This window comes from Bos mutus, chromosome 20 (assembly GCF_027580195.1).
Source record: "Bos mutus isolate GX-2022 chromosome 20, NWIPB_WYAK_1.1, whole genome shotgun sequence".
NCBI classification, from domain to species: domain Eukaryota; kingdom Metazoa; phylum Chordata; class Mammalia; order Artiodactyla; family Bovidae; genus Bos; species Bos mutus.
The window spans coordinates 4,417,123-4,433,532 of record NC_091636.1 but is presented as its reverse complement, the minus strand read 5'-3'; the positions used below and the strand labels follow the sequence as shown (position 1 = coordinate 4,433,532).

Below are 16,410 nucleotides of genomic sequence, written 5' to 3'. Positions count from 1 at the left end.
GGATGAGCTGTAAGTAAGCAGCTGGCATTCCAGTAATAACAGCCCCAGAAACCGGAGCAGCCCCCCAGGGAGAGAGGAGGATGGGGGTGCTGGGGGGATTATTATGAAGTGTTTTCAGCGGGCAAGGCCTCTCCCCGCCCGCCTCAGAGCATGACGCAGGGCCCCTTTTCAAGGAAGATGACGGCAGGGAAGCTGGGTTATTTCGGTAGAGTGGATCAGATGATGGGCAATTTTATACCACAAAAAGCTTTTAGAGCTTGGATCAGAGGATAGGAAAATGTGACTTAAGTGCAATGGAGCAAATAATAAAAAAATAAAAAATAACCACACACACATATCTATATTCATCTGCACACTCTGGAGCCTGTGTGTGTGATGATTCACACACACCTGGCACCCAGACTGAGCTGCTTTCACGGGGCTGGCCCAGAGCAGAGACAACACGTGCACCGAGGCACGGGAGCAAACGCAGAGCTGGGGGAAACTGAGGCCTGGGAGCGCGGCAGGCTCTGTGGGCATCCACTGCTGCTGCAGCCCTGTGCCCCATTACCCTGCGTGCACTCAGGCGCTGGCCACCAGTCAACTGAGGGGGACCTCTGGCGTCTTCAGGGGGACGGTCCTCAGGGGCTGAGAGGATCTAGCCGCTGCCTGACGTGGCCACCGCCCCCCGCTTTCCTCATTCTGCCTCTGGTCTGCTGGAGCGCCCCACCTCCGCACATCCACAGGGGGTGAGGTGAGGCAGGGGTCATGAGGAGAGGGTCTTGGGGTGCTCCCAGGCTGAAGGGCTCCCTGGACTTCAACAGATGGTGGCCACAGAAAGCCCCAGCACCAGGAGCCTGCCACGTCTGCACTCGTCCTAGAGGGTGGTCAGGCGTGGCCGTGACCCTCATCCCCAGGAGGTCTCTATGTCTGAAATGCAAATGTGGCCATGAGGCTGCACCAGATGGTTTGTCTGCCTTCAAACTTGGGCCCTCCCTTGCTGGTGGTAAGATGACGGCTTCACCAGACCTGGCTGATGGTTGAGGGGAATGACCAACCACACGTGTTAGCAGGCGGATCCAGCTCCTGAGATAAAGGCCTCATGGAAGGGAGCATGGTGACTTGGCATCTCCCTAACCAAGGAGCGGGGACAGGGCCCAAGATGAACACGAAGGAAAACGAAGCGAATCATGTCCACGACACTCATTCCCCTGCCTGCTGCTCTGCAGAGCTGGGAGAGCCGGGCCTCTGAGTGCGGAGTCTGGGAGGCGTGAGCCTCCTCACGGTACACGGCCAAGGTGGGGAGATAAGGACTGAGGAGCCCGCAGCAGCCTTCCTGGCTGTGGCAGCGGGAAGAGCTTGGCCTTTGGAAGCCGAGTTGTCTCGTGGCTGTCACCTTTTAACTCGGCACGAGAACGCCTTCCCAGGCCCCAGTTTTTTGATCTGCAAAATGGGCAAAGCACTCCTACTTTGCCAATGATTGTATTGTAGGCAATGCCTCTGGAATGCCTAGCACTTAGTAGGTGCTCAGTAAATGGGACCTCATCTCACCTTCCAATTGACTGGAAGGCTCCGACCTTGTTGCTAAGATCTGAGATTTTTCTAAGCCTGCTGCTGCTGCTGCTAAGTCACGTCAGTCGTGTCCGACTGTGCGACCCAGTCTAAGAAGAACAACATATAAAATATCACTTATTCCCCAGAGCAGGTCTTTGGGGCTAAATTTCCATTCTCTACCTGACTCTTTAAGCAAAGGACAAGGCAATTTATGGAAGGACAGGGCGGTGAGGATGTCCCAGGTACTGCAGGCAGGTTCTTTATAGTTGCTCAGGTCCCAAGCCCTCTGAAGGTCCATTCTACAGATGCAAACAGGTTTGCAAGAAGCATATGTCACAAAGAACACGCCTGGAGGCAAAGCACCGCAGACCACAGAGGCTGTTTCCAGGCCTGGGCCAGGCAAGGAGCGCCCCTTAACTCCCCACGCCCTACCCCAACTCTACGGCTTAAAGCTCGCTGTCCTGAACGCCCCAGGGAGAGAAGTCAGCAGAAGAGCTGGAGCTACATAGGCTCAGGACATGTTCACTGAATCAAGGAGGGAGTGAGAGAGAAAGAGCAGAGGAGGAGTGAGAGAACGAATGAATAAATCAATGTCCCAAGGAGAGGAGGAGGAGGACTCCATGGCCCAGGCAGGGGGCAAAGAAAACTTGCTCTTCCCGGTGTGGGCCAGGGGCTGGTGGGTGGGGGAACAGACTCAGGATGTTGGAGGCCGCTCCTACTGCTCCCTGAGCCTCAGTTTCCTAATTTTTACAAACAGGAAGGCTGATCCCCATCCCTTCCCATGTCAGGACTGCTATGCGCTTGCCTGTGTCACACACCCCCCCTTGACTGCCTGTTCCCTTGGCCTCCTGCATCTCCCACCTTTAGGCAGGGGAACAACCTCGGGGGTGGGGGTAGGGAAGGGGAGAGTGGGGCTGCTGAACTGGGAGTGGCCACCCCAGCAGGCACACGCAAGCCCGCTCTGGTCAGCAGGCCCGCTCCGGTCAGCAGGCCCACTCCAGAAATGGAGACGAGGACAGTTCAGTACGGAGGCCCCAGTGAGTCTGGGAGATGCACGCTCCTTTGCTTCCATCAGAAGCCATCCATAATGCCCCTCTGTTCTCAGGCTGACGCTTCCTCCCTGTGGCTCCCCCAGCTGCCCGCCCTTCCACTGTGGGGAGAATGAAGTCAGCTCGTCTACCTTAAGAAGAAGGAGCGTGTGTGTTCCCTTGACATTTTATTCATGGCTCTTGATGCCTTATAATATGAAGAGGACACGTTCCAACCACACTGGCTGGTGGCCTGAATCCCTCTGTTGTTCCACCAGGCTCCGGAGTCAGCATTCCTGGGGGCAGCTCCCAGCTCTGCAACCCTGGCTGGGAAAGCCAGTGGACTCCCAGAGCCTCAGTTTCTCTCATCTGTGAACGGGGTCCACTAGGAGGCTCTGTCCAGCTGCCTGATGTACCACTGGAAGTGCCTGGGAACCGTTCGTTCATTTTGCTCCTACAGGCAGCCCAGCTTGCAGGGCTCGGGGAAAAGGCACAGTCTGAGGAAATAAATAATGAATCAGAGTCCCATCAAATGCTGGCGGCGGCAGTCAGGCTGGAGCCTCAGATGAGAACACCGAGGCTGTGGCTGAGAGAGGTGGGGGCTGTCGCGGAAGGGAAGCTGATGACTGGAGCTGGGAGAGGTGGGAGTAGAGGCGGGGAGGAGAGGGTGTGGTGATCTCCAGCCATGGGGTCATGCCTGCCGAACCTCCCACTTGCGCCCCTTATTCCAGGGGGCTGGGGGGAGAGAGTGGAGCCCTTTCCTTGCCATTTTTACAGTGGCTGCAGCTGCAAAATACCCAGCACCCTGGAGACTTCCCTGGCAGTCCAGTGGTTAAGACTCGGGGCTTCCAAAGCAGGGGGTGTGGATTCAAGCCCGGGTCAGGGAACTAAGATCCCACACGTCATGTGCTAAAGCCAAAAACACAAGAACCCCAAACCCTCCCCGTCACTGCCCCCTCTGTTCAGCACCTACTATGTGCCAGCGCCGAGACTGCACTTTTCCTCTGCTTTCCCACCCCATCGTGGCAAGTGGTGGGGCAAACGGGCTGAGTGCCTTTTCATAGTGAGGAAACAGAGGCTCCGAGACGGAATGACTTGCCCACAGTCACACAGCTATACCCAGTGGGCAAGCGGGAGGAACACCCAGGTCTGGGAGGCTACAGGGGGCCTGCTTTTCTTCAGTTCTCCCACCTGCTTCTCCCTGACCTGAAGGCTCCCCTCAGTCCTCATCTGCACGTACAGATGGCTTTCTTTTTTTTTTAATGGATGGTTTCTTTCTATTTTGTTTTCTCAGCTCTGTTAAGTCTTACATATCAGATATCCTGAGGTAAGAAGTCTCTGTCAGGGAAGTTCATGAAGAAGCTGTGGGGCTGTAAAAATAAGTGTGGTTTATACAACGTAGCCCATGCCATTCTAATACTCCTTCCTTGTGTCAGAACCTGCCCTAGAAAATAAGTGCCAGGCGCTTCTGTTCCAGACCCAGCTGGAGCAATTAGGGCCTGGTGCACAACCTTCTGGAAGAACGAACTTGGCTCAAATGCCCGGAAGGACCCGAACTGAAGGTTTTGTTTTTGTTTTTTAACCCATTTCCAGACCTGAATAACCTAGCTAATTTGGGGTTCTGCTCTGCTCCTCAGGTAACGGAAACTCTCTTGTGGGCCAAGGCGTGTGCCCTCCCCGTGTTGGCTCGCTGTTTCACACCGCCTCATAACTCGCTGTGCTAGCCCCACTCTGGAGGAATGGTGATGGAGCCCACCCTCCGGGGGAGAGAGACGCACCAAGGAACACCCGAGCGGGAGAGAAGCGAGGCTCTGAGACGGCTGCTGCAGCAGTGCAGCCGCCAAGCTGGCCTTCCCCAGCACACAGTCTCAGATGGAAAACCTCCTCAGTTTTCTCTCCTCTCAGCTTCTGTTCTTTTACCATCCCATGTGCCCCCCACCCCATGCACCTGCTGCCTTTTGTCAATGGAAAAATCCTTGCAGGTGCCCAACAGATGAGTGAGAAGTAATTGGATAAAGGCAGGAAGACCTGCACATCAGCAGCTGACCAGCCTCAGACGGACAGCTTGCCTGCTTGCTTGCGTCTACACAGGCGTGACTGTGACTTTCCCACACGTGCTCATGATATTGGCTTGTTTCCTGCTACAATATTTCTTCTTGAGTCCCAAGATAGAAGTCACTGTATCAGATGATCCTGGTGTCTTATTAAGGGCTCCGTGGCTTCTGGGGGTTCTGTAGCTGGGACATCCTTGAGAGTCTTTGTTTTGGAAACTGCAGGCTCCCAAGCTGGTGGGGAAGGGTATGGCAGAGGCATGTTTGGAGGGCAAAGTCCTGGCCTTGCCATATCCTGGCTGTGTGATCTTAGAAGAGTTTCTTTACCTCTCAGGGCCTCAGCTAATTTCCAAATAAAACAGGAATGATACCATCTATCTTGGAGGGCTCCTAGTAGGATTAAAGGAGATGACTGTAAAATTACCTGGTACCCAGTAGCTGCTATAAGTGCAGCTCTATGATCACTCCTTTAAGCAGCTGTCCCTTGTATATTTCTGAGCACCTATATCCAGGCCAAGTCCCGTGCTAGATGTGGGTAACAAAGAGGTGAATTAGACCTGGAACTCCTCACACTCAGGCCTGGCAGCTATGAAGTGCAATCAAAAGACTGGGGGATTATTTCACTGGCAAGGAGCATCGCGAGGTCAAGGATGCTACCTAACTCAGCCATCCCTGCTGGCCAACGGGGACGTGTCATCACAGCTGCTACTTTCCGGTGGACAAAAACTCACGACCATACTGACCCAGTTTGGTATATACTTGGTGACTTCTGGTTGCTCCCCCCAAGTAGCATAAAACACACAAGGAAAGCAATGTGACACCTCCAAAGCCATCTAATCTGTCACCACTGCCCACTTGAAGGCCATCTCCAAAAAGGGCCTTTGGCAAGTGGCGAGGTAGGGAACAAATGTGTGCATGTGGGAGGGGGCACTCTAAAGGGGATCGCTTGCATGTTGTTAAACACCATCTGTTTATTCCCTCAGTGGTGGAATTTTCTGGAACAACACAAGGTAGCGGTCTGAACAAGGTTCTCCGGGTATCCAGAGAGAGGACCCTTGGGCAGCCTGGTGGAGAATTCCGGAAGGAGGATGCCTCCTCTGCTCAGGCTGAGAATGAACAGGTCTTGTAGACCATAAGAGCCTGGAGGGGCAGCCCTGAATAAGCCAGGGCTTTGTTACTTAGAATGCTTCGGGGAGGTCCCACCTGCCTCTCCGCTCCACACCCACTCTGCCGCCCCGGACTGCACCCACCCCTCATTCCAGCCCACCCACAGCTGCCTCCACACAGCCGCCACATGACGACATCCTGGCTTAAGTCCCCTCTTCAACAGCCCCTCTGAGGCGCTATTTGCAGAGGCCCCCTTTGGGGGTTCGGGGGCTTTGCACACAAGTGTCTGATTTTATAAAGAGAGAAAGAAAAGTCACAGCAGGTGCCTCCACTTCCCTCTTGGCCCCACCCTGCCCAGCGAGGGCTCCTGGAGGTCTCTGTACATGTGTGTCTGCGTGTGAGCGTCATCCCACATCTGCCGCCCAGTGACAGGGGTCTTTGAAGCTCCACAATGACGCCATCTGCCAGGGACAGCCGGCGGGCTCGCACTGGACTGACCCCCACAGTTGCCATGGCAACCAAGATGGCAGCATGGGGCCCTCAGAAAACTCAGCAGGCTAATGATGTCAGGAGGTACCCTGCAGAATGGTCCCCATTCAGGTGGAGGTGGGCAGGGCAGGGGTGGATGAGCGACTGGTGGCCAAAGGGAAGAGAAGAAGGCCTCCAGGCGATGCAGGTCAGGCCTGTGCCTTGGGGGTCTGGGGGACCTCCAGCTCTCAGAAGTCCTTCCCCATCAAAAGAAGCTACAAGGCCTCCACAAGACACGCTGTGCTATACGCCTCAGCACACACTACTCCCTTTGCTGAGACTCTCTCGGCTTTGCTCACCAGCCTAGAAAACGCCTCCTCACCCTGCAAGACCCATCCTGAGGTGTCCTTCTCTGAACTTTCCCAACAGAGAAGAGTCTTTGTCACTGGGGTGCCTGGTCCACATCAGAGTCCTGGCTGATCCGGACTGCAGCTCTGCGGGCTCAGCCATCTCCCTGGCCTGCCAAGAAGCAAGCTAAGGTCAGAGACTGTGTCTAGTTCACTGTTCCTGCTGCCCAGCACAGGGTAAAGTCTAGCAAATATTATTTAGCAAATAAATGAAGTCACTTCACTTCTCAGCCACTTGGCAAGAAATTTCAACACTCAGAGCCTCAGCTGTCAGGAATGCAGGAGCAAACAGAAAGCAGGCCAGGAGAGCCTCCTGACCCCATGGCGAGGTGTGGGCACGGTCATCTCTCCACCAGTGTCGAGGCTGCAGACCCCAGGGCCTCTGAGATGCACACCACGTCCACACAGGGGTGCCGACTTGCGTCTTCGCTTCTGTCCTATTCTGGGCCTGCAGTAGGAGTACTGGCTAAGACTCAGCGCCACGACCTACTTGGGCTGCTACCCTGTGGGGCCTTGGGTAGAATCACCTGCTCAAATTCCCTAATTTGGAGCCAAAGGGTTAGTGCATCTCCATCCAAGTGGCTGAGCCCATTCACATCAGAGAACATATGTGGGTCCTCCTGCTTCGTGTCCTCCCAGTCCTTATGGGGCAGGCCCATCCTTCTACCAGTTTGATAGCATACGATTGGGTCTTGCTGTTTTGAATCTCATTCCTCTGGTTTCTAGTGAACCTTGGCATCTTTCCATTTTCAGTGTGGTCTCTTCTGTCAGCAGTCAAGTCCTTACCTATTTTCTTTTTGATCACTTGACTTTGTCTTATTGACTTGTAGGAATTTTATCTCTTTTGGCCACACCATGTGGTTTGCAGGATCCTTGTTCCCCAGTCAGGGATTGAACCTGGGCCCACAGCTGTGAGCGTACTGAGTCCTAACCATTGGACCACCAGGGAATTCCCTTTAGGAACTTTTTGATATATAAATTCTGAAGCATACCTCTTTCTTGGGCTGTGCTTAGCTGCTCAGTCGTGTCCAACTCTTTGTGACCCCATGGACTGTAATCCACCAGGCTCCTCTGTCCATGGGAATTCTCCAGGCAAGAATACTGGGGTGGGTTGCCATGCCCTCCTCCAGGGGTCTTCCCAACTCAAGGACTGAACCCAGGTCTCCCCCATTGCAGGCAGATTTTTTACCATCTGAGCCACCAAAGAAGCCCAAGAATACTGGAGTGGATAGCCTATCCCTTCTCCAGGGGAACTTCCTGACCCAGGAATGGATCTGGGGTCTCCTGGATCGCAGGCAGATTTTCTACCAGCTGAGCTACTCAGGAAGCCCCACATCTTTCTTGAATGTGGGGCAAATATCTTCTTCCAATCTGTGTCTGGTATTTTAGCTTTATGTTAAGTACCCTTGGCTAATGAGAAGTTTCAAATTTTTATGGAGTCAGAGAACAGCAAAAGGCTATTTTGAGGCTCATATGAGCACCAAACTTTTAACATCCTTTGTATCCACATGGTTTTCTGTAACTGCAGAGCAGCCCTTTCCTGATCTGCTCTGAGTCCCACAAGGCCGTGGGAGGCAGGAAGAGTGGGGACTGTTATTCCTATCTCATAGAGGATGAGACGGAGCGCCTGTAGCGGCCATCCGGCCTTTGGCCTCCGCGCATCCCATCCTCCTTCTTCTAGTGACTGGCCTCTGACTTTTCTCTGGGGAGCCCCACTCCATCGCAGCCTTTGTCCTTGCAGTCTGGGTGGGGCTGGCCCACTGGAGCACACCATTCATTTTCCAGGCCACAAGGATGGCATGGGACCTGAGCCAGGCCAATGAAAATGCTATTCCATCCAGTACTTGGGGTAGAATTACTGAGAAAGAGGCACTTTCTACCGGTAAATTCTATTTGAAAATGAAACCAGTACTGAGGAGAGCAGGACGATGAGAGGGCTTTTCCAGACATCTGTACCTGGATCTAACCATACCTGAAGCCCATGTATCCTTCAAGCCAGCATATTGTGGGGTCCTGTCTCTTCTGGATCAATAACAGGGTCCTAACACAGACCACGTCAGAGCAGGAAATTAAAGAGCCAAGACTGGACAGCTAACTCTCTTCTTTTAAAATTCTCTCATTATTAAAAGTACAAAGAGGCAGAAAGGCAGTTTCCAATCTAAGAAGGAGGGAACACCACACCATCTCATCCACCTCCACCACCTCTGGCTTACTAAACTTCTCAAGGCCTCCTGGCCGGGGCAGGACACTGTGACCCTGCTGTTCTGACCCCAAGGACACTTTGAATGCGAAGTCAGGATAGAACAGTTGACAGAAATAGTCAGTACCAAGGAAAGCTGACATCAGCTTGAAACTGCCCCACAGAAAACTGGACTTAGTGGAGACAATGACAAAAAATAAAAAAGAGAATAGGCGGAAGGAAAGAAAGAAAAAAAAATCTGACATTATCAGCAGCTAGCATTGAAAAGAATGAGTGAAATCCTCACTGTAAAACTTACACAGAAAGGATAAGCTCTGCTAAGGAATAATTCCCACCACAGTGAAAAACAATGGAGAAAATCAGGAACAGGAACAGCTAAAGATGGAATTGCTTAAGGGATGGAAATGAATGAGTGGCATTCCCCTCTGGAAAAGATTTTCTTGATGAAATGCCATTGATATTGATGCACCTCTGAGGACACTTCTAAACACTCTTGTGTGGACAGGCTGAGCACCCCGCCCTGCGGTCTGCGTCCTGCTTCTCGGAGGCGGCACCTGCCCACTCACCGTGGTGATGAACCGGTACAGAGGCTGCCGTCTCTCCGTGTACTTGACCGTGATGGGGCTCAGGTCGTAGCGGAACCAGATGGCGGGGATGATGCGGCCCGTGTGGCTGTAGGCGACGTACTCCTGTGGCGGAAGGAGAGAAAAGGGTGGGGTACGAGACTCAGACTCCAACCGTGTCTCAGGGCGGTAACTGCACAGGGTCCCCAGCAGCCTACTCCTCCACGCAAAGCCAGGCTTCGTGGACCCCTCCTCCCACACCCTTTCTTCCAAAGCTCTGCCATCAGCGTCCGGAGGGCCACCACTCACTGGGGGCATTTGGGACCCCTTTGACTGCTTAGAAATGGATGGCATGACCTTGGAAGCAGCACCAGAATCAAAATAGAGGCGCCTGAGAGCAGAGCTGTTGAAGGACCACTGCAACGTGGGCTCAGTCTGAGTAAAGGTCTATTTCCCCCTGCAGCTCCTGGGCCATGCAGAATCTACTGGCTTATCCAGTGGCTGTTCACCAAGCATCCCTCCTGTGTGCTGGCCCCGCGCTGGGTGCTGGGGACCTCAGGTGAGAACACCTTGCCCCCTCCCCAGAGGCCCACAGTCTGGAGAAGGAGGCAGATGTACAAACTCCTGCCACACTGCAGCGCTGCAAGTGCCGTGACTGAGGAACATGGCGCGCTGAGCGGCCCGTCAGTGAATGGCCGTGTCTCAGGGATGTGGGAAGGCCTGGCGAGGAGGGGACAGGCTAAGTCACACATGGCCTCCTGAGCACTGTGTGTGTGAGAGAGATGTGGGGAAGGGGCTTCTTCAAAGAAGGAACACAATGAACTGGAAAGCCAAAGGGCAAAGCCCCACCACCAGACTCCTGGAGAAGCCCCTGGCTGGGACTCCAAGGATACCAAGGGGCTGAATTAACAGTGCATCCACTTCAGGATGCTAAAAACCTCGGGGGGACTCGTTCGTCCACAGCAACTGGAAACCAAACTAAAGCCTCAACCCCAAACGCTAAGGGCCAAGCTTCTCAGGGACAACCTTGAAACCGGCCCTCTCTGTTGGACTGCCACCAGTCCCCGTGGGTGCAGCCCCTCTCGCTCACAGGGCAGAATGGGGCTGAGGTTGCAGAGAGCTGAACACACAGTCCTGGCCGCTGGGCCCTTGCCAAAGCCTCAGGGGAAGAAGCCTTGGGCAAAACAAGATCAGCTTTCTCCTGGGAGAGCTGATGGGGCAGGGTGACTGTCTGGGTCATGGCCCAGAGCTGAGGGACAGAGGAAAATAATAAAACAGAGCAGCGGTAGGTACCACTTGCCAAAGCCTTTTTTGTGGGCTCAGTGGTTTTAAAAGCACTGCCTCATGTGACAGTGATCTTTTGAGGTGGGGACCATCCCCATTTTACACATGAGTAAACTGAGGCACGGGGTAGTTGTGTGATTTGTCCCAGGTCACAGCCCGAGTGAGCGGCTGAGCTGGGTTTGAGCCGGAAGTTTGCTCCATAGCCCACACGCTTTCTGCTCAGATTGCATCCGCCTTCCCCATCTGTTAGATGCTGTCAGCACTTGAGGGTTCCAGTGAGATGCCCGCCAAGAAACAGGATGCCTCCGCCCCAGAGAGTTACCCCAGCACATCAGTGCAGGTGGAGCCAAGCAGAGGGACCCCAAGCCCCCTGGGAAAGAGAGGCTCCCAGCCTGGCAGTCTCAGAGGGCCCCCCGTTCAGACTGAGTAGGTGATGTGGTCGAGAGACCAGGTTCTGGAGCTGGAGAAGCTGGTTCTAATCCCCATTCATCCACTTTATAGCTCCAGGACCACCTCTCAGTGCCTCAGTGGCCAAATCTGCAAAATGGGGGCAATAAGAGGCCCAACATCAGACCTGTTGTGATGACTGAAAAAAAACGGTGGAGTAGAGAGCTGAGCATGATGTCCAGCCCATGGTGATTCCCCATAAATGACAGCTACTACTCTTACTCCTGGGGCTTCCCTGGTGGCTCAGACAGCAAAAACTCCACGTGCACTGTGGGAGATCCAGGTTCAATCCCTGGGTCAGGAAGATCCTCTGGAGAGGGGAATGGCTACCCACTCCAGTATTCTTGCCTGGAGAATCCCATGGACAGAGAAGCCTGGCGGGTTACAGTCCATGGGGTCTCAAAGAGTCTGAGAGGACTGAGTGACTAATACTTTCACTTTCACTCTTACTATTACTATTATTAGCACCAAACAATATATCACTTTAAGGGGTTTGGGTGGTCCTTGAACAGGAAAAAAAAAAAAAAGAGGGAGGGACCTAGTGTAAAGGGGTCTTTTGGGGATACTTCAACCAATGGGCTTCAAGCATGCATGTCCCATGGTAGGGTCACCTCCGGGGAAGCTAAGGCTGTCTTGGCTTGAAACCACTGTCAGTCACCCTGTTCTGAGGGCTCTGACTAATCTTTGCTTCTCACCAAGGCCCGCCCACTTCCCCACGACATTGAGTGTTGGGGTCCTGGGACATACCAGTTAACCAACAGCCATCTAGTGTAATTCAAGAGCCTCACGATTTTGGATACAGAGCTTGTGCCCCACAAGCCAGAGTATCTGTTGTGTGCTAACCAATCAGGGTCCCATGTCTGAAGGACCAGACTCAGATACATGGCTGTGATGTTTGCAAACCCTAGATCTTTGGGAAAGGCTACCTGCCTACCCTTTCTCAACCAGATCACACCCTATCTCCCAGTTAGATTTCCTCCCCTTGACTCTGAGACTTGCCTCCCTTCTTTACCCAGGGCAAATGACCCCTTCAGGAAAGGCCCCTTGAAAGGAATCAGAGGGAATCACGCCGGACCGCTGCTTTCGGCCAGCAGAGGGCGCAAGTGCACGCAGCTGCCGCGCTACCTTGTTGGCCACGGTGTACTGGTAGGAGTACTGCTGCTTGCCGCTCTTGTCTTCGTAAACCGTGGGCACGATCTTCAGGATGTAGTCGTGGGAGGCGAGGGCTGTGGGAAAGAGCAGCATGAGGCAGGGCGAAGGGCAATGCCCGGCCAGCAGGTCTTTTCACATCATTTCAATCCTAAACCTGCTTGGAACTGTACTGAGATGGGGTGGGGGCAGGAGAAGGGGTCAGAGGGGACTGCAGGATTTCACCAAACAACCCCCGTTCGTTCTCCCTTTGGGCACCAGGGATTGCAAGGCTCCATCTGTCAGGATCTGCACTCCTGCACTGGACACAGAGACTAGATTCTAGAACAGTCCAAATGTCCCCCAAAGGGCATCTGCTGAGGAGGGGGTTGCTGGGAAAGGCCACTCTCCGGGGGGTTACCGTTAAGTGAAAAGACTCCAAGGGAGGATGGCTAAGCAAAAAGAACAGGAGGACTCACTCCTCTACATGCATGAATACATAGAAGAATTTCCTGAGAAGATACCTAAGAAACTACGAGCAGTTTTACCCTTGGGGCAGGGGAGGCAGGATTTGATAAAAATCACACTTCACCGTGCACGTTCTTGTCTGGTTTGAATACTTGTTACTTTTGAAACGAAATGGGTTCAAGATTTTAAAAAAGAAAAAGCCACCAGAAGAACCACATTTATAGATTACTGATTCATTTCTTTCCCCATTTTCAATTAATGAGAGATGAGTTCTTCCTCCATCTGGCCCTGTGTCCTGTTCCACGGAGACTCTTACGCCATCCCTGCTGGTTGAGCAAGGCCGTGGAGGGCAGGGACTGAGCCTTCCTCATCTCAGTGTCCCTAGAATCCTGCGCAGGGCCTGGTACGAAGTGGACACTGGCAAATGCCTACTGAATGAATGAATGATGGAAAGCTGACTGGTCAGACCCATGAATGGGAGAAGAGATGAATCAGCTTCTGATAAGCATGATGTAACCGGAATCAAACACTAGGCTGAGAGAATGCTGGCCCAAAGCCGCTAAATACCATCCGGGAAAAATGACATTCCCTTGGGCCTTCTGGGATGTGAGGAGAAGCTCAAAGATCCCTCTACTGCTGCCTTCTAGAATCTCCGGTCAGGGCCCATGCAGCTGAAACAAATACAGAGATTTAGGTTTGTGGGCTCTAATCCTGGTCTCCTGGCTAAGTCAGTCCAGAGTCCTCGGGCTCATCTTCTGTAAATGGGTAGAGGATGTGGATGGTGTTCACAGCCTCTTCCTGCCAATATGACATCTTAGTAAGGAAACGGCAGTGCTTCTTGAACTGTCTTGATACCTGACTCCCCTAAAACTCTGGGAAAAGCTCTGTAGTCTTAGGCTAAGCCTAGGAAGACCCCAACATCCCTCTGCTCAATCCTGCTGGCACTGAGATTGTCTGGAGCACTAGAGCCGCCCGGAATTTAAAAGGCAGACACCTGGGCCTCACCCCTGAAGGTTCTGCGCACTGAGGCTGGGGTGGGGCACAGGCTTTGCATTTTAAACCAGGAGCCCCAGCACCACACCTGAAACACCGTGCTCCAAATCCCCATCGCCCCTGAAAAACATCTGAAGGGATGAGAGTAAAAATGCCCCATGAAAATTACAGCTGTTCAGTCTGTACAAAACACAGATGATTGTAAAGAAAAAAAATTAAAATCACCCACAAAGCCAGCCTGCCCAGAAAATCATATTCGTACTCTCACGTACAAACTGCCAGACTTCTGTTTATACATATATTTATGTTTAAATATGAGTCGGACACGACAGAGCGACTTCACTTTCACTTTTCACTTTCATGCACTGGAGAAGGAAATGGCAACCCACTCCAGTGTTCTTGCCTGGAGAATCCCAGGGACGGGGAAGCCTGGTGGGCTGCCATCTATGGGGTCGCACAGAGTCGGACACGACTGAAGTGACTTAGCAGCAGCAGCAGCAAATGTAAATATAAAATCAAATCATACAGAACCTTCTTCTGAGAAATGAACACCACTGACATTGTGACAAGTCTGGGACACAGCATAAGGTCTACCGCCTTGGTTTTATCCATCGCCATATCCCCTCGAGCAGCACCGGCCACGTAGAAGGAGCTCAAGGACCTCATGCTGCCTGAACACCAATAAGGTTCTGACACATCACTGTCACGGCTGCACGCATCTCCCAGGAAAGACCACCTACGATGTGCTCGACCAGGCCCCTGGGGCCAGGCACCAATGTTGTGGCTCATTTTCACTCTTATAAACAATGATCTAATGACTATTATTTTCCTAAATCCTTGCATACTCTCGTTTCCTTAGCTTACTCTCCTTTGAGTAGAACTGATGACTCAATGGAAGTGACCAGTTTTAATGTCTTTGGTATAATTTGCCAAATGTCCACTGGAGACACTGCACCTGATCACACCTGCATGGGCTCCTGGTCAGAGGACCCTCCTCGGGACTGCCAGCTCCAACCTGATCCAGGCACACCCTGTGCCCTGTTGGCCCCCTCCTCCCCCTAAACATCTTTGTAAAAATCCAACCATAAATCACAAGGAAGCATAGGAGGAACCTCCAGGTACCCGCCCGTCTTCCAGCTTCAGCCATGAACAGCACATGTCCAATTCTGCGTCATCTCTATCCTCTTCCCCCATTTTATTTGTAAGCAAATCCCAGACCTCACATCAGTTCCTCTAAAACTAAAACTCACATCAGCCACTCTAAAAGACAGAGACACTTTCAAAGAAAGCCACCACAATGCCATCATCATCACTGCTAGATCATCAACGGAGTCCCTCTCCAGCATCTTCCACACAGTGGTCTGTTCTCGGGACAGAGAGCCGTGTGCTGCCAGGCGTGGTGGCTCCTGTACACAGGTGGTCAGAGAGGCTCTCTCTGAGGCGGTGGCATTCGAGCTGAGACCCGAACGATAACAAGCAGCCCCCATGGGGACGTGGGAGCAGAGTGACACGTGGTGGGTGGCTGGGGACCGGGCTTGGGAAATGAGGAAATGAGAGCCTGGCGGACCCCAGTGGTTCCTCCCCTGCTTTCATCAGCAGCCCAGGAGGAGGAAAGGCTTCCTGCCCACACCCTCCACGGCTCACATACCCTTCCTAGCCTGATCTTCCTCCAGTATCGGGTGGCTGAGGGGTCCAGGCTAACTGCAAGTGGGGGTGGACAGGCCCCTTGCAGGCTGCCCCCACGCAGAACCACAATGACGACCCCACCATATGAAGAATCATCGCCCTCCATTATAACCAGACATCTGCATGAAAACCAGAAAGTACAGGTATATACTGACACGCTGCTGGAGGTGGCACGAGTGGGCATGGACCCAGTCGGGAAGCAATATCCCGACGTAAAGCAAATCCCGTAAATATCAGAGGCATTACTGTGGTAGAAACAATAGACGTTTTCCATGAAAAGACGGTCCACCAAGATAGACCGTGGTGGAGCTGCTAGATGGCCGTGTCCATGACCAGTGGGAAACCTGCAAACTAACTGTGGTTACAATGCCAGGCCCAAACATCAGAAAGTAAACTGTGCTCTATGCTGGGGAAAAATGACTTCTGCTCATGGACAAGGAGGCCCAGTGACACGGAGAAATGAGAAGCCTGATTTGTTGGGGCGGGTCATGGAGGGAAGTTCTCTTTTGCTTGGATTATCCCAGTTCCATGCTTGGTTTGGCAGCGAGTACAGGCACACCTCATTTTATTGCTCCGCTTTATTGTGCTTCAAAGATAGTGCTTTTTTTTTTTTTTTTTAACACATCTGAAGGTTTGTGGCAACCCTGTGTTATCAGGTGATACACTTGTTGGCAATATTTTTAAACTAAGGTATTTACATTATTTTTGAAGACATGATGCCACTGCACACTTAACAGACTGCAGTGTACTGTAAATGTAACTTTTCTTTTTTTTTTTTAAATGTAACTTTTCTATGCACTGGTAAACCAAAAAATTCATGTGACCTGCTCTATTGCGATCTTCAGTTCACTGGGTTAACTGGGAACCAAACTCACAGTATCTCCGAGGTCTGCCTATAAATGTACCTCAAGAAATAATTAAAGACATACGGGTGAAAAGCTGCACTCAGGGGAGGAGATGAGAACAGTCCCGGTAATCTGTCTCACAGGACCCAGTGGGTAGACCCACATAAGCAGATAGGCCTCCCAGGCCCGTTCTGGGCAAGGC

General features: G+C 52.5%; 1 protein-coding gene across 1 annotated transcript in view; it reads right to left on the bottom strand.

Annotated features, from left to right (window-relative positions):
* Nucleotides 1–16,410, bottom strand: part of ERGIC1 (endoplasmic reticulum-golgi intermediate compartment 1) — a 112,856-nt gene that overhangs the window by 3,353 nt on the left and 93,093 nt on the right. Inside the window, exons 8-9 of the mRNA XM_070357427.1 lie at nucleotides 12,214–12,314; nucleotides 9,361–9,483 (exon numbers count right to left, since the gene is read on the bottom strand). Of these exons, the coding sequence (XP_070213528.1) occupies nucleotides 9,361–9,483; nucleotides 12,214–12,314 (224 nt within the window). The remainder of the gene's footprint in view (nucleotides 1–9,360; nucleotides 9,484–12,213; nucleotides 12,315–16,410) is intronic.